Below are 24,150 nucleotides of genomic sequence, written 5' to 3' on the forward strand. Positions count from 1 at the left end.
CAAGAAGTTGGGGGGCTGAGCAGGGAGAGGGCTGAGCGGGGAGAGGGCTGAGCAGGGAGAGGGCTGAGCGTTCCCGTGTGCCGGTCGGGGTGTGAGCGGCGCTCCGGGCAGGGCTCCCGACCCCCCGTACCCCAACATCGCGGCAGGCGCGCCGGCATGGCGTGGGCGCTGAAGCTGCCGTTGGCCGACGAGGTGATCGAGTCGGGGTTGGTGCAGGACTTCGACGCCAGCCTGTCGGGCATCGGGCAGGAGCTGGGCGCCGGCGCCTACAGCATGAGGTACGTGGGCAACGCCGACCGACGCATCCATCCCGCGCTCCGGGATTGCGGCGGAACTCCCGACGGGGTTCCGGCTCAGGAAAGAACCCCCCCAAAATGAGCAGTAGGAGGAAGGAGGGGATTGTGCGCCTCTACACTCCGCTCCGGTGAGATCCAACTTAGAGCGCGGTGTTCCTCAGAGCTGGAGCTGTTGGAGTCCAGAAGAGGTCATGGAGATGATGCGAGGGCTGGAGAACCTCCTGGATGAGATGAGGCTTCAGGAAGGCTGTGGAGGGGCTCTTGATCAGGGGGTGCAGGGAGGCGACGAGGGGGAACGGTTTTGAGCGGAAAGAGGGGAGATTGAGATGAGATCTGGAGGTTTTGATCAGATGATCAAATTGATCTTTGAGGTTTGGATGAGATGTTTTGCTATGAGGGTGGAGGTCACCCAGAGAAGCAGTGGCTGCTCCATCCCTGGAGGGGTTCCAGGCCAGGTTGGATGGGGCTTTGGAGCCCCTGATCCAGTGGGAGGTGTCCCTGCTCGTGACAGAGGTGGATCTGGATGGGCTTTGAGGTCCCTTCCAACCCAACCCATTCTATGAATAAACCCCTCAACCCATGAAGCCAAGAGACGCGATGGCAGCGGTTCTGCTGAATCCCCATCCCTGGAGGGGTTCCAGGCCAGGTTGGATGGGGCTTTGGAGCCCCTGATCCAGCGGGAGGTGTCCCTGCCCATCTCAGAGTGTTGGAACTGGGTGGGCTTTGAGGTCCCTTCCCACCCAACCCATTCCAGGATTCTATGAAATGCCCCTGGAGATGAGGACCGAGCTGCTCACCATCGCGTTGAGCGGCGGTCGCATCGCATAAGGATCGGTTCCTGAGGGAGCTGAGCGCTCGGCTCACGCGCCGGCCCTGAGAGGTGGTGGTGGCCACTTGCCGTTGAGATGGAGCCGTGGCTGCGGCGCAGGGCTTGCAGGGCGGCTGGTTCAGAGGGTGGAGGCACTCAAGGGTGTGGTGATGGGGAGCTTTGGTGGCACTCCTTGGGTCTCCTCGTATCTTCAAACTCATCCAATGGGGGATCTGGCCATCTCCTCCACTGCTAAGGAGCGTGGGGCCGGTAGCTCGGGCTTTGTGCTGCGTGTCTTAATTGCTCCAGAAGCAAGCTTTGCTCTAATTAATCTCCATCCCGGAGGAACACCTCGGTGGTTTTTTGGATCAGACCAGCTCCTTCCTCCTGACTGAGCTAAACTGGGAACGAAGGAGAGGAACCCATTCCCCACGGGGTCAAACGCCCCATCTGGGAGCGCAGCAATCGGCATCGGGACCGGTGATGCTCAAACCGTATCGCACAAGTATTGCGCCGTGTGCTCCAGAGTTGGGTCCCAACCTCTTGGCTCTTCCTCCCCATCCTGCTGAGGCCAAACGCTCTGTCCTGCTCGGCATTCCAAGCCCGGGAACACCTCGTTTCTGGTTGTGTGAGTTGCAAGAAGGATGCGCAGCCCATGGATGAGGTGTTGAGTGGGAGTGAGGAGACACCGAGTCAGTCTGCGAGCAACCACGCGTTCCCATCCTTCATCCCCACCACCATCCTTCATGAATTGGCTCCGTCCTGGTCTGGCGCAAATCCGGTGCCGCCTACGAGAGCGCTAACCTCGGTGCGAACGCATTATTAGTTCGAATGTGACTCTGGTTCCGCTTGTTTCCACCCCTGGAAGTGAGGAGGAGGAGGAGGTGGATCCCAACCAGGAGTGGTGAGGAACGCTCCGGAGGTTGGGGCTGAGCTCCGCGGGTGAGAAGCGGCGTGGGGAGCCGGGAGAAAGGCTGCCGTGCTGCTCCGGGAACGCTGGTGTGGAGGTGTGAAGTCGGAGGGAGGTGTTCTGGTTTTCCCAGCAGCTGGAAAAAGTTCGGATAGATCTCCAGCGGTGTCCATGAGCTGCCCCAACGCTGGAGGAGGCCTCGGGGACGGACTGGGCTTCCTGAGGGATCTGAGTTTAGGAATGGTGACTGGATTAAAACTGCCCTCCTGGGTGATTGCCAACAACAAAAAAAACTGGGAAGCGACACCTCTCCAGGGAAAGTAGAAGAGCAGCTCTGCTCATCCAACCTCTTTCCTTCCAGGGATGAGGAGAACCTTCCCAAAGCTCTCCCTGCCCGCTGCCAGGATCAGGTGGCAGTGCCCGTCCCGCTCCCGGGATTCGCTCATCCTCTGAAACCCGATTCTCTTTTTGGAAGACTTCTCCTGCCCTGCGTTCCCGTAAATAGGTTCTCCTGCCGACCTTCCCGCCCGGGCATTGACATTTCTCCCGTGCCACGGGAAGGAGGAAAGGTCTCGACGGGGCTTGGAGCGTGATTAGGTTTTTTCCATGTTTTCTGCTTCCGTCCCGTTTCCCAATGGAAGAGGCACGTTATTCCCTCGGAAGCGCTCGCTGGTAGGTGGTGGTGGGTGACCAGAGCTGCTTCTCCTTGGAGCTGCCCGGTGGGATTGTGCTGTGTTAAGGCACCAAAATTCTTGGTGTTCCTCTTGTTCCCTGGAATTAGGAGTTCTGGAGAGCAGAGGTGGCTTTGGAGGCAGTCGCTGGGTGTTGGCCGCGTGCTTCCATCCACAGAGTTCTTCTGGAATGACTTTTTTCCCCTCTTTTCCAGGAGACAGAGGTGGAACTGGAGGGCTGAGGGTCTTTCCACAATCTCTGTTAAATTGCACGGTGAAAATGTCCTTGTTTTTAAAGGGAGGTGTCACGCCGGCATTCCAGGAGCTTCTCCAGGTGCCTTTGGAGCAGGCAGGACCACAAGGGAAGTTGTCCAATGAATGACCATCTGGGTTTGGCCAGGCGTGTCCTGAGGGTGTTGTAGGGTTTTGCTCTTGGGCTGTCAGGACCTGAGGAACCCCAAAGTGCCTGGAAAACAACTTCTCCTGAAGGCAGCGGTGATGGTGAGGCAGGAGATGGACAGGAGGTGGAATTGCCGAGCACCTCCTGTGCCGCCACCTTAGCGCTGGCTGTGATGTTCCATTCCGTTCAGTTCCACGCTGGTGGCCAAGGGCGTCCTTCGCCTGGAGCTGTTGTGGAGACACACCACCAGGAGCTGCTGGTTTCTAACCACGTCATCTGGATCAGGATTCAACTTTTAGTGGGCAAAGTTGACCCAGAACCTGTGCGCTGCAGCTTGGAAGGGTGCCGGCGGCATCCAAGCAACTGGCATTCCCGGCAAAGGATCGCTCCCCGCAGCAATGCTCCATCAGCCTGTGGAGCGGTGGCATCGCTTCTCCAAAGCAAACGTCGTTTAAGTGGTGATTATTCCTGATTAATTGGAATCTTGAGTGGAGTTGGTGTCCGTTTGGGGCTTCTGGAGCTCTGCAGAGCAGCCTGGTTCACACATCGCTCCAGAGCTCTGGGAGGAGCACAGGAACGCCGGGATGAGGATGACAACGTGACGGCTCTCCGTGCAGGGAGCTCACAGATGGTCTCCTCCTCATCCTTAACATCTTTGTCACAGACAAAGATTGGGTGGTGGTCTCTTCTCCCAAGCGAGAGGTGATGGGACAAGAGGGAATGGCCTCGAGCTACGTCAGGGGAAGTTTAGATTGGACATCAGGAGCAGTTTCTTCACCGCAAGGGTTCTCAGGCAGTGGCAGGGGCTGCCCAGGAAGGTGCTGGAGTCCCCATCCCTGGAAGGGTTTAGAAGACGGGTAGATAAGTGGCGTGGAGACCTGGATTAGTAGTAGACAGGTACGGTTGGAGCTGATGACCTCTAAGGTCTTTTCCAACCAAATGATTCTATGATTGAGGGCACCTTCAGCAAGTTTGCCGATGACGTCAAGCTGTGTGGTGTGGTCAAAGCGATGGAGAGAAGGGATGGATCCAGAGGGACCTGGACAGGCTGGGGAGGTGGGGTTGTGTGGACCTCGTGAGGTTCAACAAGGGCAAGGTCCTGCTCCTTGGTCCGGGCAATCCCAAGCACAAATCCAGGCTGGGCAGAGGATCGATTGGGAGCAGCCCTGAGGAGAAGGACTTGGGGGGCTGGGGGAGAAGCTCCACAGGAGCCGGCAAAGTGCACCCACAGCCCAAAGACCATGTCCTGGGCTGCATCCAAAGCTGTGGGACCAGCAGGGAGAGAGGGGATTCTGCCCCTCTGCTCCGCTCTGGTGAGACCCCACCTGGAGCCCTGTGTCCAGTTGTGGAGTCCCCAACATAAGAAGGAGATGGATCTGTTGGAGCGAGTCCAGAGGAGGCCACGCAGATGATCCGAGGGCTGGAGAACCTCCTGTATGAGGACAGGCTGAGAGAGTTGGGGTTGTTCATCCTTGAGAAGTCTGTGGGGAGACCTCAGAGGAGCTTCCAGTCTGGAAGGGGCTCCAGGAAAGCTGGGGAGGGGTTCCTGATCAGGAAGGACAGGAAGAGGACAAGGGGAGAACGGCTTTGATCTGAAAGAGGGGAGATTGAGATGAGATCTTGGGAAGAAATGTTCTCCTGGGAGGATGGGGAGGCCCCGGAACAGGTTGCCCAGAGCAGTGGTGGCTGCCCCATCCCTGGAGGGGTTCAAGGCCAGGTTGGATGGTTCTTGGAGCCCCTGATCCAGTGGGAGGTGTCCCTGCCCATGGCAGAGGTGGGACTGGATGAGCTTTGGTGTCCCTTCCAACCCAACCCATTCCAGGCTTCAATGATCCTGTGTTCCTCTGGCTGTCAGGGGATTTGTGCCGGGCGCAGCCGTTAGGTTAATTCCCCGTCTGTCTGGGCGCTGGGCTTGTGTGCAAGTCTTCTCCATCCTGGTCCTTCCCTGCAAGAGACGCGGATATCCGTGCTTTGCCTCGGCAGCCTGCGTGGGCCGTATCCCATCGCGGGAGGAGCTGGAGGATGTTCATCCCGTGGCTGTGGGATTTGTCTCGTTGCGTACGTGGGGTTTGATGCCGAGTCGGCGGTGTCCCAGGAGCTGGAGTTGGAGGTTCGGGATCTGCTGGGAGGTGGGAAGCAGGGCTGGGCAGAAGGAAGGGTGAGGTTGTGGTCTCCTGAGAGCAAAGGGTTAAAAGCCCTGCTAGGGTGGGAGCCAGCGTTCGGCTGGGTAAGTCCAGTTTTTCCTTGGGAAAGGTTCTTAATGTTCAACTAAAGAAAAAACAGCTGATTTAACCCCTTCTGTGAGGCAGCGGTTCATCCCCGGCTCTGCTCCGACCTCTGCTCCGGCGGATGGACGGGAAGGTGCTCCAGTTTGTGCCCCATGGAGTGATGGCTCTTGGCCATCGTTACGGCTCAGAACAGCCACGGAGAGGCGACTTCCAGAGGAGTATCTGTGGTGGAGCTCAGGGTTGGGTCCAGTTGTGTTCAGTGCCTTCATCAACGATCTGGGTGAGGGGATTGAGTGCTGCCGCGGTCGGTTTGGAGATGACACCAAGGTGGGTGGGAGTGTGGAGCGGCTGGAGGGTAGGAAAGGTCTGCAGAGGGATCGGGACAGGCTGGATCCATGGATGGAGGGCAGGAAGGATCTACAGAGGGATCGGGACAGGCTGGATCCATGGATGGAGGGCAGGAAGGATCTACAGAGGGATCGGGACAGGCTGGATCCATGGATGGAGGGCAGGAAGGATCTACAGAGGGATCGGGACAGGCTGGATCCATGGATGGAGGGCAGGAAGGATCCACAGAGAGATCGGGACAGGCTGGATCCATGGATGGAGGGCAGGAAGGATCTACAGAAGGATCGGGACAGGCTGGATCCATGGATGGAGGGCAGGAAGGATCTACAGAGGGATCAGGACAGGCTGGATCCATGGATGGAGGGCAGGAAGGGTCTACAGAGGGATCGGGACAGGCTGGATCCATGGATGGAGGGCAGGAAGGATCTACAGAGGGATCGGGAGAGGCTGGATCCATGGATGGAGGGCAGGAAGGATCTACAGAGGGATCGGGAGAGGCTGGATCCATGGATGGAGGGCAGGAAGGATCTACAGAGGGATCGGGAGAGGCTGGATCCATGGATGGAGGGCAGGAAGGATCTACAGAGGGATCGGGACAGGCTGGATCCATGGATGGAGGGCAGGAAGGATCTACAGAGGGATCAGGACAGGCTGGATCCATGGATGGAGGGCAGGAAGGATCTACAGAGGGATCAGGACAGGCTGGATCCATGGATGGAGGGCAGGAAGGATCTACAGAGGGATCAGGACAGGCTGGATCCATGGATAGAGGGCAGGAAGGATCTACAGAGGGATCAGGACAGGCTGGATCCATGGATGGAGGGTAGGAAAGGCTCTACAGAGGGATCAGGACAGGCTGGATCCATGGATGGAGGGCAGGAAGGGCCTACAGAGAGATCAGGACAGGCTGGATCCATGGATGGAGGGTAGGAAAGGTCTGCAGAGGGATTGGAACGGGCTGGATCCATGGATAAAGGCAGGAAGGGTCTTCAGAGGGATCAGGACAGGCTGGATCCATGGATGGAGGGCAGGAAGGATCTACAGAGGGATCGGGACAGGCTGGATCCATGGATAGAGGCAGGACGGGTCTACAGAGGGATCGGGACCGGCTGGATCCGTGGCCAGGCCCAACGGGATGGGTTTCCACAAGGCCAAGTGCCAGATCCTGCACTTGGGTCACAACAGCCCCAGGCAACGCTCCAGGCTTGGTGGGAGCGGCTGGAAAACTGCCCCGGGAAAAGGCCCTGAGGGTGGTGATCAACAGGGGCTGAAGATGAGCCCAAGTGGCCAAGAAGGCCACCAGCATCCTGGCTCGGATCTGCCCTGGGGTGGCCATCGTCCCCTGCACTCGGCACTGGTGAGGCCACACCTCGAATCCTGGGTCACTTTTGGGTTCCTCACTCCAAGAAAGACCTTGAGGGGCTGGAGCGCATCCGGAGAAGGGAACGGAGCTGGGGAAGGGTCTGGAGAACAGAGGCTGTGGGAGAGGCTGAGGGACCTGTGGGGGATTTGGTCTGGAGAAGAGGAGGCTGAGGGGAGACCTCATCGCTCTCCTCAGCTCCTGGAAAAGAGGTCGGAGCCAGACAGCGGTTGAAATCTTCTCCCGAGGAAGAAGCAATAGGACGAGAAGAAATGGCCTCAAGTTGCACCAGGGAGAGGGTTAGGTTGGATACTGGGGAAAGTTCCTTCATGGAAAGGGTTCTCCAGCCCTGGCAGAGGTTGCCCAGGGCAGTGGTGGAGTCCCGAACTCTGAAGGGGTTCAAAACACACGTAGGTTTGGGTCTGAGATAGGTTTGAGGGTTCGGGGAGAGCTTCGAGTCCCCCTCCTGCTGCCGCCATGCCAGGAGAAGTGGTGGCTGTGGCTGCCCCATCCCTGGAGGTGTCCAAGTTCAGGTTGGATGGGCCTTGGAGCCTCTTGATCCAGTGAGCATCCCTGCCCGCGGCAGGGGTTTGGAGCTGGATGGGCTTCGAGGTTCCCTCCAACTCAAACCATGCCATGATTCCATGGTTCTATCATAAGAGCAGGGTCTTCTCTCTGGGCTGCTCACTCCACTCGGATGCCCTGTTGGGGTTCTTCAGGGAGATGTTGGGTTTGCAGGGTAACTACGAAAAGGTCCAAGCTCTTCCCGGGAGGAGGAACTCGGTGCCAAACTTATCATCTCTCTGAATCTGGAGCTGAACCCAACCTGTCTGATAAATCTCTTTGCAGCGACGTCCTTGCGCTGCCCATCTTCAAGCAGGAAGAATCCAATTTGCCTCCGGAAAACGAGAACAAAATCCTGCCCTTCCAGTATGTGCTGTGTGCCGCCACTTCCCCGGCCGTCAAGCTCCACGACGAGACACTCACTTATCTCAACCAAGGTGGGTGGCCCTGTGTCCTCTGCACCTCCGTAAACCCCCTGAGAAATCAAATCTTGCCTTTGGAAAGTTCCCCTTGGGAATGATAAGTTCCTTGATGGCTCGCGATCAAGGAGGGATAGGATGAGGGAAACGGTTTTGAGCTGAAAGAGGGGAGATGGAATGAGATGTGAGGATGAAATCTTCTCCTGGGAGGGTGGGGAGGCACTGGCCCAGGTTGTGCAGAGAAGTGGTGGCCACCCCATCCCTGGAGGGGTTCAAGGCCAGGTTGGATGGGTCTCGGAGCCCCTGATCCAGCGGGAGGTGTCCCTGCCCATGGGGGTGGGACTGGATGGGCTTTGACATCCCTTCCAACCCAACCCAACCTAACCCAACCCAACCCAACTCAACCCAACCTAACCCAACCCAACCCAACTCAACCTAACCCAACCCAACCCAACCCAACCCAACCCAACTCAACCTAACCCAACCCAACCCAACCCAACCCAACCCAACCCAACTCAACCCAACCCAACCCAACCTAACCCAACCCAACCCATTCCATGATTCTATGATTTCATCCTCCCAGAGCTCATGGCCAAATGCAATGGGTTCAAGAAACATAACCCCAGGTTGCTCCTATTTGGAAGCACTGTTTCCTTTGCCTCAGCGTACGGCAAAGAGTCACTTATGGGAGTTCACCTTGTTCAAACCCTCGTGGAGCCTTATGGTGTTTCCGTATCCGTGCCGAGCGCTCCACAGCTGGTGTTGTGCAGGTTCAGGCTGTCGAGCAAACTGGAAGATGAGGGTTGGTGAACAAAGGCAGATGAAACTCATGTTGTCTATTCCTCCCCTGTTCTTAACCTTGGGGTGATATGGAATTCTTGAAAAGTACGGCTGCAGGAAGGGTGGATTTGCCTCTTCCTGGAGAGGGGGATGAAAGCTTTGGCTCCAGTGGCTCAGAAAGGAACCGTATCCTGGGCTGTGTCCAAAGGACCATCAGGGAAAGAGGGGATTCTGCCCCTCTGCTCCACTCTGGTGAGACCCCACCTGGAGCCCTGTGTGCAGTTCTGGAGTCCTCAGCACAGGAAGGACATGGAGCTGTTGGAGCGAGTCCAGAGGAGGACACGCAGATGATCTGAGGGCTGGAGAACCTCCTGTATGAGGACAGGCTGAGAGAGTTGGGGTTGTTCATCCTGGAGAAGAGAAGGCTGTGGGGAGACCTTAGAGCAGCTTCTGGTCTGGAAAGGGGCTCCAGGAAAGCTGGGGAGGGGCTCTGGATCAGGGAGGGCACAGATAAGATGTGAAGGAAGGGTTTTGAGCTGCAATTGAGAGGAGATCTTAGGAAGAAATGTTCTCCTGTGAGGATGGGGAGGTCCTGGCCCAGGTTGCCCAGAGCAGTGGTGACTGCCCCATCCCTGGAGGGGTTCAAGGCCAGGTTGGATGGGCCTTGGAGCCCCTGATCCAGTGGGAGGTGTCCCTGCCCATGGCAGAGGGTGGAACTGGATGGGCTTTGAGGTCCCTTCCAGCCCAACCCATCCCAGGCTTCTATGACCCCCACTCAGATGCAGCACAGCTGGTGTGGCTGTTGGTGCCAGGGGAGGGTGGCAGTGAAGGTCTGTCCCAGCTGACTGAGGTGTCCTTGCCTCCTCTCCCTTAGGCCAGTCCTATGAAATCCGGATGCTGGACAACAGGAAGATCGGGGAGTTGCCGGAGATCAATGGGAAGCTGGTAAAGGTAAGCGGAGAGCAGGGGTAGCGTGTGGGGTTGGGGCCGTGCTCTGCTTGGGGAGCAGCAAGCGATGTCTCATCCTGCATCCGTGTGCCGTCTCTGCGATGTAGCATCTCCTTGAGGGCCCGCAGGGAATGGCTCTGGCTTGGCTGGAGGGTGTTTTCCCTTTTCCCTTCTCCCACCGCATTGAGACCAGCGTAGCACATGGCATCCAACCCATCCTGATGGCTTCGTGCTCGGGAAGGATGAGCGGCATCCCCCGTGTTTCTTTCCCAAGGGTCCATCTGGGGTTGCTTTGGCTCTTGGCGGAGCCGGCACGTTCCTCTGCTCCCCATCCCAGCCCCTCTCCTTGCACCGGGAAATGCCTCACGGCGTGAAGATTTCCTGCGGCAGCTCCCTGTGCTGATTGTTTCTCCCCGTTAGAGCATATTCCGGGTGGTGTTCCATGACCGGCGGCTGCAGTACACGGAGCATCAGCAGCTGGAGGGCTGGCGGTGGAACCGGCCTGGAGACAGGATTCTGGACATAGGTGAGTCCATGTGCTAAAGCCCATGGAGGACCGGGAGGTGATTAACGGCAGCCAGCGCGGCTTCACCAGCGGCAAATCCTGTCTGACCAACTCAGTGGCTTTCTCGGATGGGGTAACCACAGCAGTGGACACCGGGAAAGCGACGGATGGGATCTGTCTGGACTTCTGTAAAGCCTTTGACACGGTCCCCCATGACATCCTTCTCTCTCAGTTGGAGAGATGTGGATTTGATGGGTGGACGGTACTGTGGATAAGAAACTGATTGGATGGTTGGATTCAAAGAGTAGTGGTCAAGGGCTCAAAGTCCAGATGGAGATCCGTGACGAGTGGTGTCCCTCAGGGGTCCGTACTGGGACCGGTGCTGTTCAATATCTTTATCAATGATATGGACAGCGAGGTTGAGGGCATCCTCAGCAAGTTTGCAGATGACACCAAGATGAGTGGTGCAGTTGCCACACCAGAAGGACGGGATGTCATCCAGAGGGAGCTGGACAGGCTGGAGAAGTGGGGCTGGGAGAACCTCATGGGGTTCAACAAGGCCAAGGGCAATGTCCTACAGCTGGGTCGGGGCAATCCGCCTTTTCAGTACTCAATGGGAGATGATGTGATTGAGAGCAGCCCTGCAGAGAAGAACTTGGGGTGCTGGTTGATGAGAAGCTCAACGTGAGCCAACAGTGTGTGCTCACAGCCCAGAAGGCCAACCATATCCTGGGCTGCATCCAAAGAAACATGGCCAGTAGGTCGAGGGAGGGGATTCTGTCCCTCTATTCCTGTCTTGTGAGACCTCATCTGGAGTGTTGTGTCCAGTTCTGGAATCCTCAACGTAAGAAGGATCTGGAGCTGTTGGAGTGGGTCCAGAGGAGGGCTACAGAGATGATCCAGGGCTGGAGCACCCTCCATATGAGGACAGGCTGAGAGAGTTGTTCAGCCTGGAGAAGAGAAGGCTCTGAGGAGACCTTCTAGCAACCTTCTAGCGACCTGAAGGGGCTCCAAGAAAGCTGGAGAGGGGCTGTTCGCAAAGGCTGGTGGGGATAGGATGAGGGGGAACGGGGATGAACTGGAGAGGGGCAGATTTAGACTGGATTTAGGAGGAATTTCTTCACAATGAGAGTGGTGAGATACTGGAACAGGTTTCCTGGAGAAGTGGTGGCTGCTCCATCCCTGGAGGTGTTCAAGGCCAGGTTGGATGGGCCTTGGGCAGCCTGATGCAGTGGGATGTCCCTGCCCATGGCAGGGAGTTGGAACTGGATGATCTTTAAGGTCCCTTTCAACCCGAACTATTCTATGATTGTATGAGTCCCCACGGCAGCACCTTTCCGCCTGCAGTGCCTCCAAACGGCTCCCAGTCCCAGGACTTCACGGGACAAAGTGCTGTCATTCCATGGTTTTAGAGATGTGGTTGGTTCTTCCCTGTGTTCCCTGTGAATCTCTTCCTGCAAACCACAGCCCATTCTCCGTGCATCCCTCTACAGATATCCCGATGTCTGTGGGCATCATCGACCCGAGAGCAAACCCAACGCAGCTGAACACGGTGGAGTTCCTGTGGGATCCTTCAAAGAGAACGTCGGTGTTCATCCAGGTGAGAGAGGCCAAACGGAAAACCACTGGTGTGCGAGAGCCCAGGGGAAGAAAGAAAAGTTTTCCAAGGGAGAAAGAGATGCGAGTTTGTCTCAGAGCTCTGAAATAGCAGCCGGATGCTGTGCTGGTGGAAGGATGTTGGCTGGAGAACCTCCTGTATGAGGACAGGCTGAGAGGGTTGGCGTTGTTCATCCTGGAGAAGAGGATGAAAGGAAGCCCAGTCTGGAAGGGGCTCCAGGAAAGTTGGGGAGGGGTTCCTGATCAGGAAGGACGGGAAGAGGACAAGGAGGGAACGGCTTTGATCTGAAAGAGGGCAGATTGAGATGAGATCTTGGGAAGAAATGTTCTCCTGGGAGGGTGGGGAGGCCCTGGAACAGATTGCCCAGAGCAGTGGGGACTGCCCCATCCCTGGAGGGGTTCCAGGCCAGGTTGGATGGGGCTTGGAGCCCCTGATCCAGTGGGAGGTGTCCCTACCCATGGCAGGGGGGGAACTGAAGGGACTTTGAGGTCCCTTCCAACTTAAACCATTCCATGATTAAACCCCTCCACCCATGAAGCCAAATGACACCATGGCTCCGGTTCTGCTGAATCCCCATCCCTGGAGGGGTTCAAGGCCAGGTTGGATGGGGCTTGGAGCAACCGGATCCAGTGGGAGGTGTCCCTGCCCGTAGCAGGGGGTGGAACTGGAAGGTTTCCTTCCAACCTAAATTATTCCATGATTGCTGGTCGGGTCTTGCTCATAACATTAAGAGGTTGGAAAACGTGTTGGGAGAACATGGCTGTGGCGTTCCCTTAACTCCACAGCATTGGGGAACCCGGTGTGATCCTTCCCCAGCTGTGTGTTTTCGTCCTTCTCACCGGGCTGCCCTTCCATGGGCTCTGTCCTGGATCCCAGGAAGGGAGTGGGCAGCCTGCGGTCGGTCAAACCCATCCGAATTCCTAGCGACAGGATGCCTTCCTTGCCCAGGTTCACTGCATCAGCACGGAGTTCACCATGCGGAAGCACGGAGGAGAGAAGGGGGTGCCTTTCCGGGTCCAGATAGACACGTTCAAGGAGAACGAGAATGGAGAGTACACGGAGCACCTGCACTCCGCCAGCTGCCAGATCAAGGTCTTCAAGGTACCTTGGCCCACTGGTGGTCTTTTCCCACTTGGAAACACGCTGGGAGTCCATCCTGATCCACGCTGCAGCCCAGAGAACGTCCTGCGTGCGGGATGGTGCTGGGGTTGCCTTCCAAAGGGCTCTCGGTGGTTGTGTTGCTCCTCTCTCCCTGTTTTCTCTCTGTCGATCGAGTCTGGATGGCATTGAGGCTCCAAAACCCGTGAGCCAAGAACAAGAGAGAGAGCACAGGTTGGGTGGCCTCAAACCTCCCGCCTTTAGTCTTGAGTTTATGAACTTGGGAGATCCTTCAGGGAGCTCCAGTGTCCAACTGAACTCCTCACCTTATCAGTGCCTGCATCCGACGGTCCATGGGCATCCGATGGTCCATCTGCATCCGATGGTCTGTCTGCCAGAGGCTGGAACTCGGGTTGCTCAGAGAAATCATGGCTGTCCCATCTCTGGAGGGGTTCAAGGCCAGGTTGGATGGGGCTTGGAGCCCCTGATCCAATGGGAGGTGGGGATGGCGTTTGGCTCTGACCTTGAACCAAACAAACCCGAAGCAGCTGAAGGGCACAGTGGTCCCCAATGCTCTTGGGTTTCTCTCCTGCTCTGAGGCAGCTGCTCCCGTGGGCTCAGGGCCACTGCTTGGGCCAAAGACTCAACACCATGTGTGTGTTTCCCTGCGCGAGATCCGTTTGCCGCAGGGCATCTTTGCCGGGTTAATGCCATTTGGGCTTCCACCCTGCTCTTCCCTTTCTGCCCCTCAAAGCTGGGAACGTGAAGACCTCGTACCCAGAGCACAGATCCTTCCTCCCTGCCAGGCGCGGTAGCATCAACCGTGGAAAGATAAGAGCAGTGCATAGATGGCAGAAACTGGGATCCATCGCTGGATCTCTGAGCCGAGGACGATGGGATGGCTTTGCACAAGGCCAATCCTGCGCTTGAGTCACGACAACCCCAGGCAACACTGCAGGCTTGGGGAAGAGCGGCTGGAAAACTGCTCAGCGGAAAAGGTCCTGGGGGTGGTGGTCAACAGCGGCTGAACATGAGCCAGGAGTGGCCCAGGTGGCCAAGAAGGCCACCAACACCCTGGCTTGGATCAGCCATGGGGTGGCCAACGGAGCAGGGAAGGGATCGTCCCCTGCACTCGGCGCTGGTGAGGCCACACCTCGAATCCTGGGGTCAGTTCTGGGTTCCTCACTCCAAGAAAGACCTGGAGGGCGTTTGGAGAAGGGAACGGAGCTGGGGAAGGGGCTGGAGAACAGGAGCGCCAGGGGAGCAGCTGAGGGACCTGAGGGGGTTTTGGTCTGGAGAAGAGGAGGCTGAGCGGAGACCTCATCGCCCTCTGCAGCTCCTGGAAAGGAGGTTGTGGTGAGGTGGGTGGTGGGCTCTTCTCCCAAGGACCAAGCGACAGGACGAAAGGAGATGGCCTCAAGTTTCACCTGGGGAGAGTTAGGTTGGATATTGGGAAAAATTCCTTCATGGAAAGTGTTATTGGGCCCTGGCAGAGGCTGCCCAGGGCAGTGGTGGAGTCCTCATCCCTGGAGAGGTTCAGAAGACGCGTGGCTGTGGCCCTTGAGAACAGGGCTCAGCGGTCACAGTGCGTTTGTGCGGACAGTTGGACTGGATGTGCTTAGAAGGCTTTTCCAACCTTAATGATTCCATGATCCCGTGACTCTTCCCGGCTCCATTTACAGTCCCAAAGCTTCCCCGGCGGTGCCGTTGATGCGCTCATCCGCTCTGGTGGCATCTGCCTGCTGACATGCAACTGGGTTGGTCCAACAAGGCCAAATCCCTTCCGCGTGCAAATGTGGACACCATCCAGAGCCAAATTCTAAGGGAATTTCTCTTGGGCTCTGCCAAGAGGAGCACCAGGAGAGCTTTGGGAGTGGTCCCGGCACGCGGCGTTGCAAGGTGGTGGCAAAGGCAGGGCCATAACTGAGCGCACTCGTGTTTGGTGCAGTTTGTGCCGTGGAAATGCCACCTCTCCCGGCGGCTGGAGAAGGGGTGGAAGGCACAGCGTGGATGTGCGACATCGGGAGCTGGCGCTGTCGGGAGATTTCTGCTGGAAAATGTTTTGGCTCTTTGTTGCGATGTCCTGAGCCTCACGTTAGGGTAGATCAGGGGTTGTTACCGAAGGGACGCTGTTGCCATCCTTGTGCACATTCTCACCGCTTTTCCCTCGGTAAAGCCCTTGGGGGATGAGCGGAAGGATCAGTCCCTTCCTCTGGTTCTTGCTTCTCTGTCCCACGTGCCCTTCCACGCTGTTGTCCTAACAGAAATGTCTTCCTTTTCAGCCCAAAGGAGCTGATCGGAAGCAGAAGACGGACAGGGAGAAGATGGAGAAGCGAACACCTCACGAGAAAGAGAAATACCAGCCGTCCTACGAGACGACGATCCTGACCGAGGTGAGGGGTGAGGTCTGTTGGTTTAACAAAGCCCGGTTTGCCCGCTTGGCGGCTGGCGAGGAACCGGTTGCTCCTGAACGTGACGGAGCATGGGAACAGAGAAGGTGGAGAGTCTCCTCCAGGATATCCAAACCCTCCTGGACGCCCTCCTGCTGGAGCTGGAAAGGGCTCTGGTGCCTGGAAACGTGATGGGGTTTTCCCCAGTGATGAGAGCATCTGATAAAAGATATTTAGCTTTGCCTGCAAGCCCCGTTTCGCCTCGCTGGCCCCAAGGCTGGCAGAAAACGCTGCTCTTTCCTGGTGGGAATTGGGAGTCCATCATTAAAATGCCATCACCTGAGGGGTTGGTGCTGAGCAGCCCCAAGAGGAGCCCTCATCCTGCCCTGGGGGAGCTTGGGGGTGCCCAGCAGCATCTGGTGAGGCTTGATCCGCTGCACGGAGGTGCCGAGGCCGGCAGGCACCGTGTGTTCCAGCGATGGGTTAGATCCCAGATCTTACAGAAGCATCATAGAATCCCAGAACAGGTTGGGTTGGAAGGGAACTCAAAGCCCATCCAGTCCCACCCTCTGCCATGGGCAGGGACACCTCCCACTGGGACACCACAAGGCGCCGAGGCAGCAGCGTTGGGTGTCAGAGGGAGGACAGGGCCATAAATCCCTGCTATGCTCAGCTCTGGCTGCTGCAGAGCTGCTGGTGGGGACAACCCATCCTGGTGAGGGGCTTTCACAGGATGGAGATCCTGGTCCTCACCTGCATCTTCATAGAATCCTGGAATGGGTTGGGTTGGAAGGGACCTCAAAGCCCATCCAGTTCCACCTCTGCCACGGGCAGGGACACCTCCCACAGGATCAGGGGCTCCAAAGCCCCATCCAACCTGGCCGTGAACCTCTCCAGGGATGGGGATTCAGCAGAACCGCAGCCATGGTGTCATTTGGCTTCATGGGTGGAGGGGTTTAATCATGGAATGGTTTAAGTTGGAAGGGACCTCAAAGTCCCTCCAGTTCCACCCCTGCCATGGGCAGGGACACCTCCCACAGGATCAGGGGCTCCAAAGCCCCATCCAACCTGGCCTGGAACCCCTCCAGAGATGGGATTCAGCAGAACCGCAGCCATGGTGTCATTTGGCTTCATGGGTGGAGGGGTTTAATCATGGAATGGTTTAAGTTGGAAGGGACCTCAAAGTCCCTCCAGTTCCCCCCTGCCATGGGCAGGGACACCTCCCACTGGATCAGGGGCTCCAAAGCCCCATCCAACCTGGCCTTGAAGACCTCCAGGGATGGAGCAGCCACCGCTGCTCTGAGCAACCCGAGTTCCAGGGCCTCCCCACCCTCCCAGCAGAACATTTCTGCCTAAGATCTCATCTCAATCGCCCCTCATTCAGCTGAAAACTTGTTTGCACTTTATGACTTTTGGCTTTTTGAGATGAAGACTCCCTAAATTCAAGCTCGGTGCCCCCCCTGCAGCCCCTGGCGCGGCTCCCGCCCTCCAACCTCCGGCTTTACTCTTTAATTTGGAGTCATGGTTGACTGTCGGTCAGCAAACCGTTCGCTCTGGAGCATCCGTGCACTTGTTCAGAGCAATCCTGTGACTCCTCTGGTTTTTCCTTTCCAGTGTTCGCCTTGGCCGGAGATAACATACGTCAACAACGCCCCATCCCCTGGCTTTAATAGTTCCCACAGCAGTTTTTCCATTGGCGAAGGGTGAGTCCGGACAAGAAGCTGCCTGGCTAGAGCTTTCCACCTTGCCCGAGAGGTGATGGGTCATCATAGAATCCTGGAATGGTTTGGTTTGGAAGGGACCTCAAAGCCCAGGCAGTTCCAACCTCCTGCCATGGGCAGGAACGCTGCTCTGGGCAACCTGGGCCAGGGCCTCCCCACCCTCACAGCAAAAACATTTCTCCTAAGGTCTCACTCAATCTCCCCTCCTTCAACTCAAAACCGTTCCCCTTGTCCTCTCCCCACCTTTCCTGGAGCCCCTTTCTGGACTGGAAGCTGCTCTGAGGTCTCCCCACAGCCTTCTCCTCTCCAGGTTGAACAACCCCAACTGTCCCAGCCTGGCCTTGTACGGGAGGTTCTCCAGCCCTCAGATCATCTCCATAGTCTCCTCTGGACTCGCTCCAACAGATCTATGTCCTCCCCTTGCTGAGGACTCCAGAACTGAATGCAGGGCTCCAGGCATCATGGGAAGTTTGATGCCACCATCCCTTGAGTGATCTTTGGAATGGAGAATCATAGAATAAAAAAAGCATAAAATGGTTTACGGTAGAAGGGACCTCAAAACCCATCCAACTCCACCCCCCTGCCATGGGCAGGGACACCTCCCGCTGGATCAGGAGCTCCAAGTCCCATCCAACCTGGCCTGGAACCCCTCCAGGGATGGGGCAACCACCACTGCTCTGGGCAACCTGGGCCACTGCCTCCCCACCTTCACAGGAAAACCTTTCTTCCTAAGATCTCATCTCTCCTTTTTCACCTGAAAACAGTTCCCCCTCATCCTCTCCCTGATCAAGAGCCCTTCCCCAGCTTTCCTGGAGCCTCTTTCCATACCAAAAAGTCAAACTGAAGCTCTTGGAGCTGAGCGGTGTTGCTGTCCCCGTATGGTGGTGATCTTCGTTCTGGCTCTGGGATGGTGGAGGCTCCTGCCTGCCGGCGTCCTGCGCCGGGAGGGCGAAGCGGCGCTAAGTTTGTGTTCTGCCCTTTTTCCCACCCAGGAATGGCTCTCCAAACCACCAGCCCGAGCCACCCGCTCCGATCGCAGATGTAAGTCACACCCCAGAGCTTGTGCTTGTGGTAAGGACGGCGCACGGACCAGCAAACGGGATGGGGAGGAAGCGGGGAGGGCTGGGGCGGGGCTGGGGTTTACTGGGGAATAGACCACTCCAGTTCAGCATCTTTGGGGAGTTCTGACTTCTTTTTGACTCCTATTTAGTTAAAAAAGTGGTGGCAGGGTGAAAAATGCCCAATACAACGCAGTGGAGCTGTGTTTTTTAGCTTGCTGTGACCTTTACTTATTGCCTTGATTTCAGCTGTGCTTTCCCTTCGCTTCCGACCTCTTTCTTGCCTTCCAAACCTTTTAAATCAAGCGTGTCCAGGCCGTGTGCTGCGAGCCCGGCTCACCAGAGTCTCGCTTTAAGACTGTGATTATCGACAGTGACGGAGGTGACCTGGGATGGCTCACAGGGCACCGCTGAGGCTTGGGACCCTTCTCCTCCTGTCTTGCAGAACCTCCTGCCCACCAGCACGCCCCAGGAGGCTCAGCAGTGGCTGCACCGGAACCGTTTCTCCACCTTTTCTCGGCTATTCAGAAACTTCTCAGGTGGGTTCCAAGAATCCTTCTGGCTCTGCCGCGCTCTGTGCCGAGCACTCAGCCTCCTTTTGCTCCCGATGCTGTCATCCCTGTGTTGAAAAACCCCATCTTTTCTCTTAACACCATCAAACGTGGCTTCTCTGAACGCTGCGGTCGTTCTTTCTCAACTGGCAAAAAAGAAAGGACTGTGGTGCTTTCTCGCAGCGCCCTCCGACCTTAAAACGAGCTGAGGAATGCTGATCCAAGGAAAACGCTGCGTGCGAAGCAACGTTGGGTGTTTATCATCCTCTCCTCTCCTGGCGATATGGCTTCTCTTATCCAGGGTCACCGAGGCGCCGGATCGCCGGCTGTCGAGGATGAAATGGGGCACAGGGTTGTACTGAAACGTTTGCAAAACCAGTCTGGAAAAGAACTTCCAGGGATTCCTCCCGCAGGGAGCAGGGGAAGGTGGTTCGCAGGAGCAGTTTGGGAATGGGATGAGAGAAGGGGGAGCTGCACGGCTGTGCTCTTCGAGCTGGATCGTGTGACTTCTTCTCCTTTGGATTGTTCAACCTGTAGGTGCGGACCTGCTGAAGCTGACCAGGGAAGACGTGATCCAGATCTGCGGCCCTGCGGATGGCATCCGGCTCTTCAACGCCCTGAAAGGCCGGTACGTTGTTTACTCCAAAGCCAGTCCTGAGTGGTGGGTAAATTACCTTCAGTTCAGCCTGTTTGGCTCTCGCCATCAAGAGAACAGAGTTTGCTTCGCCTTCCTGAACCTCTTCCAATCAAATCTGATAACGTAGGCAGCAAAGCAGCTGCTCCAGAGATAATTTGGGGAACAAAATCCATGCAGGAGTGAAGCATTAGGAATGATCTCACTCTTTGAGCGTCGGAGAACCAAGCCACAATCAACCAGCGCCACCCAGAGTACTCTAAACTGCTCCTTGGTGGAAGTCTCTTCTGGAAAGGGAATATTCCTTTCGCTGTGGAAGCTGGAACTGGGGTTTCACTGCTCTCCTGGCTGAGCTGGAGTGTTCCGGAAGGCGCCACTGCAGTTGGGCAGGGTGGCACGGGCTGGGCTGTGTCCCAGAGGGAAGGTCTGGGGAGGCATCGGCACGGGGGTCTGGTTCAGGGCAGCACGAGCTGCGCCAGTGGGAAGCATTCCAGAGGGTTAACGGAGTGTCTCGATGGCTTAGGAGATAGCGGGGGAACGTGGGTGTGCTGGGAGAAGGGCACAAAGGACGGGAGGCGCTGCCAGCGTTCGCACGGCAAAATGAGACCGAACGAGAAGCGTTACCAGCAGAGCCCGGCCTGAGCCGCGGCGCCTCGGTCCTTGGGAGCCAGCCGGCCGCTCGGAGCCAGCGGACACCCTGTCCTCATGCCAACTTCATCCCTTCCTTGCAAAACCCTTTGCTGCCTCAGCAAGGTGGGGACGACCACAGTGGTTTTGCTTCCAAGATGAGGTCGTTGATCTCCTCTTCTCCTGAGGATTCTGGGGAGGGAAAAGTGATGGCAAAGTGTTGGCAGCTCAAGGTGTCCTTGAGCGAATCCGATGGTGTTCACCTGTAGACAATTGCTGGCCCGGTCTCCATTTGGGTGCTCTAACGACCTCCTTCTATGTCCAAGCGAGGCTTTATATACCCTTATCTCCTCGTTAGCAGCTACCCCAGCGATTTGCCACCTCTGCAGCAATTTGGCCACAAATTCTCTCTTATGTAGCAACCGTCATTTAGCCCCTGCTCTGCCCACAGGATGGTGAGGCCCAGGTTGACCATCTACGTCTGCCAGGAGTCCCAGCAGCTGCGAGACCTCCAGCAGAAACACGAGGACGGGGACACGGGAACCAGCACGTTTTTTGGTAAGGGTTCTATCACCTTCCTGGGCGGTTCGGGCTGTGGCCAACGGGGCTGCGGGAATCGTGGAATCAGGGAATCATTAAGGTTGGAAAAGCCCTCCAAGCTCATCCAGTCCAACTGTCAGCCCAACCCCAATCGTGACCACCGAACCACATCCCCAAGTGCCACGACCACATGGTTTTTTGACTCCTTCAAGGATGGAGATTCCACCACCGCCGTGGGCAGCTTCTGCCGGGGCTTCACCGCTCTGTCAGTGAAGGATTTGTTCTCACTATCCAATCTAACCCTCCCTTGGCACAACTTGAGGCCGTTTCCTCTCATCCCATCCCTTGTTCCTTGGGAGAAGAGCCCAGCACCCCCTTTCCAGGAGCCACAGAGAGCGATGAGGTTTCCTCTCAGCCTCCTCCAGACCAAAACCCGCCACGTCCCTCAGCCGCTCGCAGAACCCCTGTTCTCCAGCCCCTTCTCCAGCTCCATTCCCTTCTCCAGACGTCCTCCAGCCCCTCAAGGTCTTTCTTGGAGCGAGGGGTCCAGACCTGACCCCAGGATTCGAGGTGTGGCCTCACCAGCGCCGAGTGCAGGGGGACAAGGTCACAGCTGGGGGGGGTTCAGCGAACAGGAGTGTGGTGGGGGCTCTTCCCGGCGCTGCTGCTGCTCCCCGTGGGAGCTCAGCACCTCTCGCCTCCCCACCCTCATCCCATCCCCGCGGAGCTGAAGCTCCTGGCAAGCATCGCCCGGTGAAAAACCCCTGTGGTAACCAGGGCTGTGAGTGACGCCGGCGTCTGCCGGGTCCACACAGCAGCTTGCAGAGGTCGATGGGTTTGGCTTTTGGCTCCTGTGCCGTGTTGGTTTTTGTCATCTCCTCGCTTCAAGCAGGCAGTGAGCTCCCGCCTGAGTTCACTCACGCCCTAACGCAGGCTCTACGCCAACCACAGAGCCGCGCAGGCTCTCCTGCCGTAAGGGTGCGGGAAAAACTCGCCGAACCCTTTCGATTTGCCCAGCGGATTTTCCTCCTTGCTCACCCGACGGTGGCTGCGGGCTCTGACTGTCGGTGTGTTGCCTGCTCGGAGCCGACAAACGATCGCTGCTGTGAGAATCCAGCATTGCTCAGACAACAATGAGTGACCTACATTTGTGGAGCAGCCGGGCGCCGGCTTATCCGTCTCTGTGACTGGAGCGGCAAGTGCAGAAGCAACCGGCTCGTCCTTTCCTTTCCTTGATCCAATTCAGATCCTCTCGCTTCCCCCCAGGATCTGCTTCTGGGAGTGGGAGCTCTGGGGAAATGCCAAGGTGGTGTTTCCATCCTGCTGGGGTTGAAAACCGCCAGTAATGATACAAAGCGCTGCTCGGCTGCTGCCGGCAGAAAAAGAAGCTTTTAGGAGCGCAGTGCTGCGTAAATTCAGAGCGAGCGTTGCAGGGCATTGATGGTGGCCAAGTCACGGCAGCGCTGACGCTGGTGGAGCTTAGGGCCCACTCAGTTGTGTGAGGAGTTAGAATCGTGGGATCATTAAGGTTGGAAAAGCCCTCTAAGCTCATCCAGTTCAACCATCGAGCCAACCCCGCCATGCCTACTAAACGGTGTCCCCAAGTGCCACAGCCACGTGGCTTTTGAACCCCTCCAGGGATGGGGACTCCACCACCGCCCTGGGCAGCCTCTTCTGGGGAGGAATATTTCCCAATATCCAATCTAACCTCCCCTGGTGCAGCTTGAGGCCATTTCCTCTTGGTCTATCACATTTTACTTGCAAGAAGATGTAGCAGCTTGGGAAGGGAGGAGCCGGGCAGTTCGGCTCCTCTTGGCATCCGTGCTCTGGGTGTGTGCGTGGCACCGGCTGAGCCGTCTCTGCTTTTCCCAGATGCTGCGCTTGGCATCGGGCTGTGATCTCTCTCTCCTCGCAGTGTACCACGCGATCTACCTGGAGGAGCTGACGGCGTTGGAGCTGACGGAGAAGCTGGCCCAGCTCTTCAGCATCTCTTCCCAACAAATCAGCCAGATTTACAAGCAGGGGCCGACGGGGATACACGTGCTCATCAGTGACGAGGTAACAACCACGATATCAGCCTCTCGCGCTGGATTGCTTCCCTTGGTTCATGGCTGGTCGGGCTCCGAGCTCTTTGGAGGTTGTGGGAACGGCTCCTCTGCTCTGTCGCCTCCGGTTTCTGACGGGTTGGGAGTTAATCATTAATGTCTAGGGATGCTGCTTTGCTGCCGGGGGCACCTCCCTTAAATCTGTGAGGTTTCTTGGGCATGAACAGCTCTCCCGGAGCCGGTCCAGGCTGCCTGCACGCCCTCCGTCACGCTTAGATTCCTTCCAGCTCTGCTGTGTAAACGGGATGGGGAATTGCTGTGAGAGGACTCTGCTTACAGACCCACATCCCAGAATCCGGCGGTTTCTCTCTTGGTTTGCTGGTTCAGACCTGCAGAGCTGCAGGAGGGAATCAATATTTCTGGCTTAGTGCCTTTCCTGCCTCCCTGAGCAGCTTCCAGCCCTTTCCGCACTCGCGGTCCGTGCCCGTGGCTGGATGGCAGCGCACAAAGCCCTCACTCGGAGCTTCGAAGCCTCCGCTGCCTTTGGGTTCGGCCTCGGGCTGAGCCAGCTTTCCTGGCTTCTTTCAGATGATACAGAACTTCCAAGATGAATCCTGTTTCGTTCTGGACACCATGAAAGGTGCGTAAATGTCTGGGCTGTTTTGTATTTCCCCTTCCGTGCTTCTCTTTTGTCCGATCCGCTCATCTCAGTGGATTTGTTTGCTGTTACGAGTGCCTCACGAGCTTTTGCTTTGCAGCCGAAACCAATGACGGTTACCACATCATCCTAAAATAGGAGGGGAGGCAGAGGAGCGCCCGCGAGCCTCTCGGTGCCCACGCAGACCCCTCGCTTCCAGCGCAAGGACAGGAGCAGAGATCTGGAAGCACCTGGACACCCTCTGGAAAGACTCCGAGCTGCTGGTTGCTCGGTTGTCTCTCTTGTAGGGATCTTCCTTGCTCTGATGGTGTTTGGTCGCCATCGATGGTGATGTGTTGATGAACTTCTGGAGCTCTGAGGCTTGGAGTGACCAGGTCACGCTCTCATGCAGGAGAAATTTGCTTTTGGGACCTACCACCTGCATGAGGGCTTTCTCCAGGCCGGCGTGCTCTGCTTCTCTGAGAGGCATCGGCTCCCGTGGCGCTCAAAGACTGGCAAGCAAACATGAATTCCAGTGGCCCAGCGAGGCCAGTTGGGCTTTGGGCAGATATTGAGCTTGAGCGGAGCTCAACCAAGCGCTGTGCTGAGCTGGGGGAGCGGCAGCTGGGGGCACGAGGGCTTTCCTAAAAGATTTTGTGAAGCTTTCATTTTACTATTACAACGCGTCTCTTAGAAAAAAGGTGGTGACTTCATTTTTCTCCTCTCCACCCACCGGAAAATGATGTCAGATGTGGCGCCGTCCTTTGGCGTAAGGTCGCCGGGAGCTTTATATGCAGATTTGGGTGTGTAAAGCTGGAGCAAAACATGGAGTGAAGCGGAGCTGGATAAAGAAATAGCTGACTGGCCTGGTCTGTGGGATTCTTTTCTGGGTGTTTTGGGGAGGAAAAAAGCCTTGGTGATCTCTACTGAAAGGTGGGAGGGAGGGCTGCTGGCTGCCTCGACTTCTGCCCGGCCTCCAGAGCCGCCCTGGTGT

At 57.0% G+C, this 24,150-nt stretch overlaps 1 protein-coding gene across 4 annotated transcripts; it reads left to right on the plus strand.

Annotated features, from left to right (window-relative positions):
• Positions 1-121: 121 nt before the first annotated feature.
• On the plus strand, positions 122-24,017 carry TFCP2 (transcription factor CP2). Of its 4 annotated transcripts, none has more exons than XM_054051535.1 (15): positions 122-278; positions 7,871-8,022; positions 9,659-9,735; positions 10,153-10,258; positions 11,731-11,837; positions 12,804-12,956; positions 15,236-15,346; positions 16,958-17,046; positions 18,057-18,135; positions 18,568-18,661; positions 19,211-19,301; positions 20,386-20,492; positions 22,390-22,532; positions 23,108-23,159; positions 23,278-24,017. In XM_054051535.1, exons 1-15 carry the CDS (start codon positions 157-159, stop codon positions 23,313-23,315), a joined length of 1,521 nt encoding a protein of 506 aa, XP_053907510.1. In that variant the 5' UTR covers positions 122-156; the 3' UTR covers positions 23,316-24,017. The 4 variants fall into 4 exon arrangements, with proteins under 4 accessions (XP_053907510.1, XP_053907511.1, XP_009559907.1 ...); XM_054051536.1 differs by having other exon boundaries at positions 18,057-18,105; XM_009561612.2 differs by lacking the exon at positions 122-278 and adding an exon at positions 2,342-2,686.
• The last annotated feature ends 133 nt before the right edge of the window (positions 24,018-24,150 follow it).

This window comes from Cuculus canorus, chromosome 29 (assembly GCF_017976375.1).
Source record: "Cuculus canorus isolate bCucCan1 chromosome 29, bCucCan1.pri, whole genome shotgun sequence".
Lineage (NCBI taxonomy): Eukaryota > Metazoa > Chordata > Aves > Cuculiformes > Cuculidae > Cuculus > Cuculus canorus.

What these genes read in the sequence shown, in the direction of transcription:
- TFCP2 (XM_054051535.1), top strand. Translation starts at nt 157, where the DNA reads ATGGCGTGGGCGCTGAAGCTGCCGTTGGCCGACGAGGTGATCGAGTCG. An exon ending in TCAATGGGAAGCTGGTAAAG is followed by an intron (nt 9,736 to 10,152) that starts GTAAGCGGAGAG and finishes TCTCCCCGTTAG; the next exon opens with AGCATATTCCGGGTGGTGTT. An exon ending in GCCAGATCAAGGTCTTCAAG is followed by an intron (nt 12,957 to 15,235) that starts GTACCTTGGCCC and finishes CTTCCTTTTCAG; the next exon opens with CCCAAAGGAGCTGATCGGAA.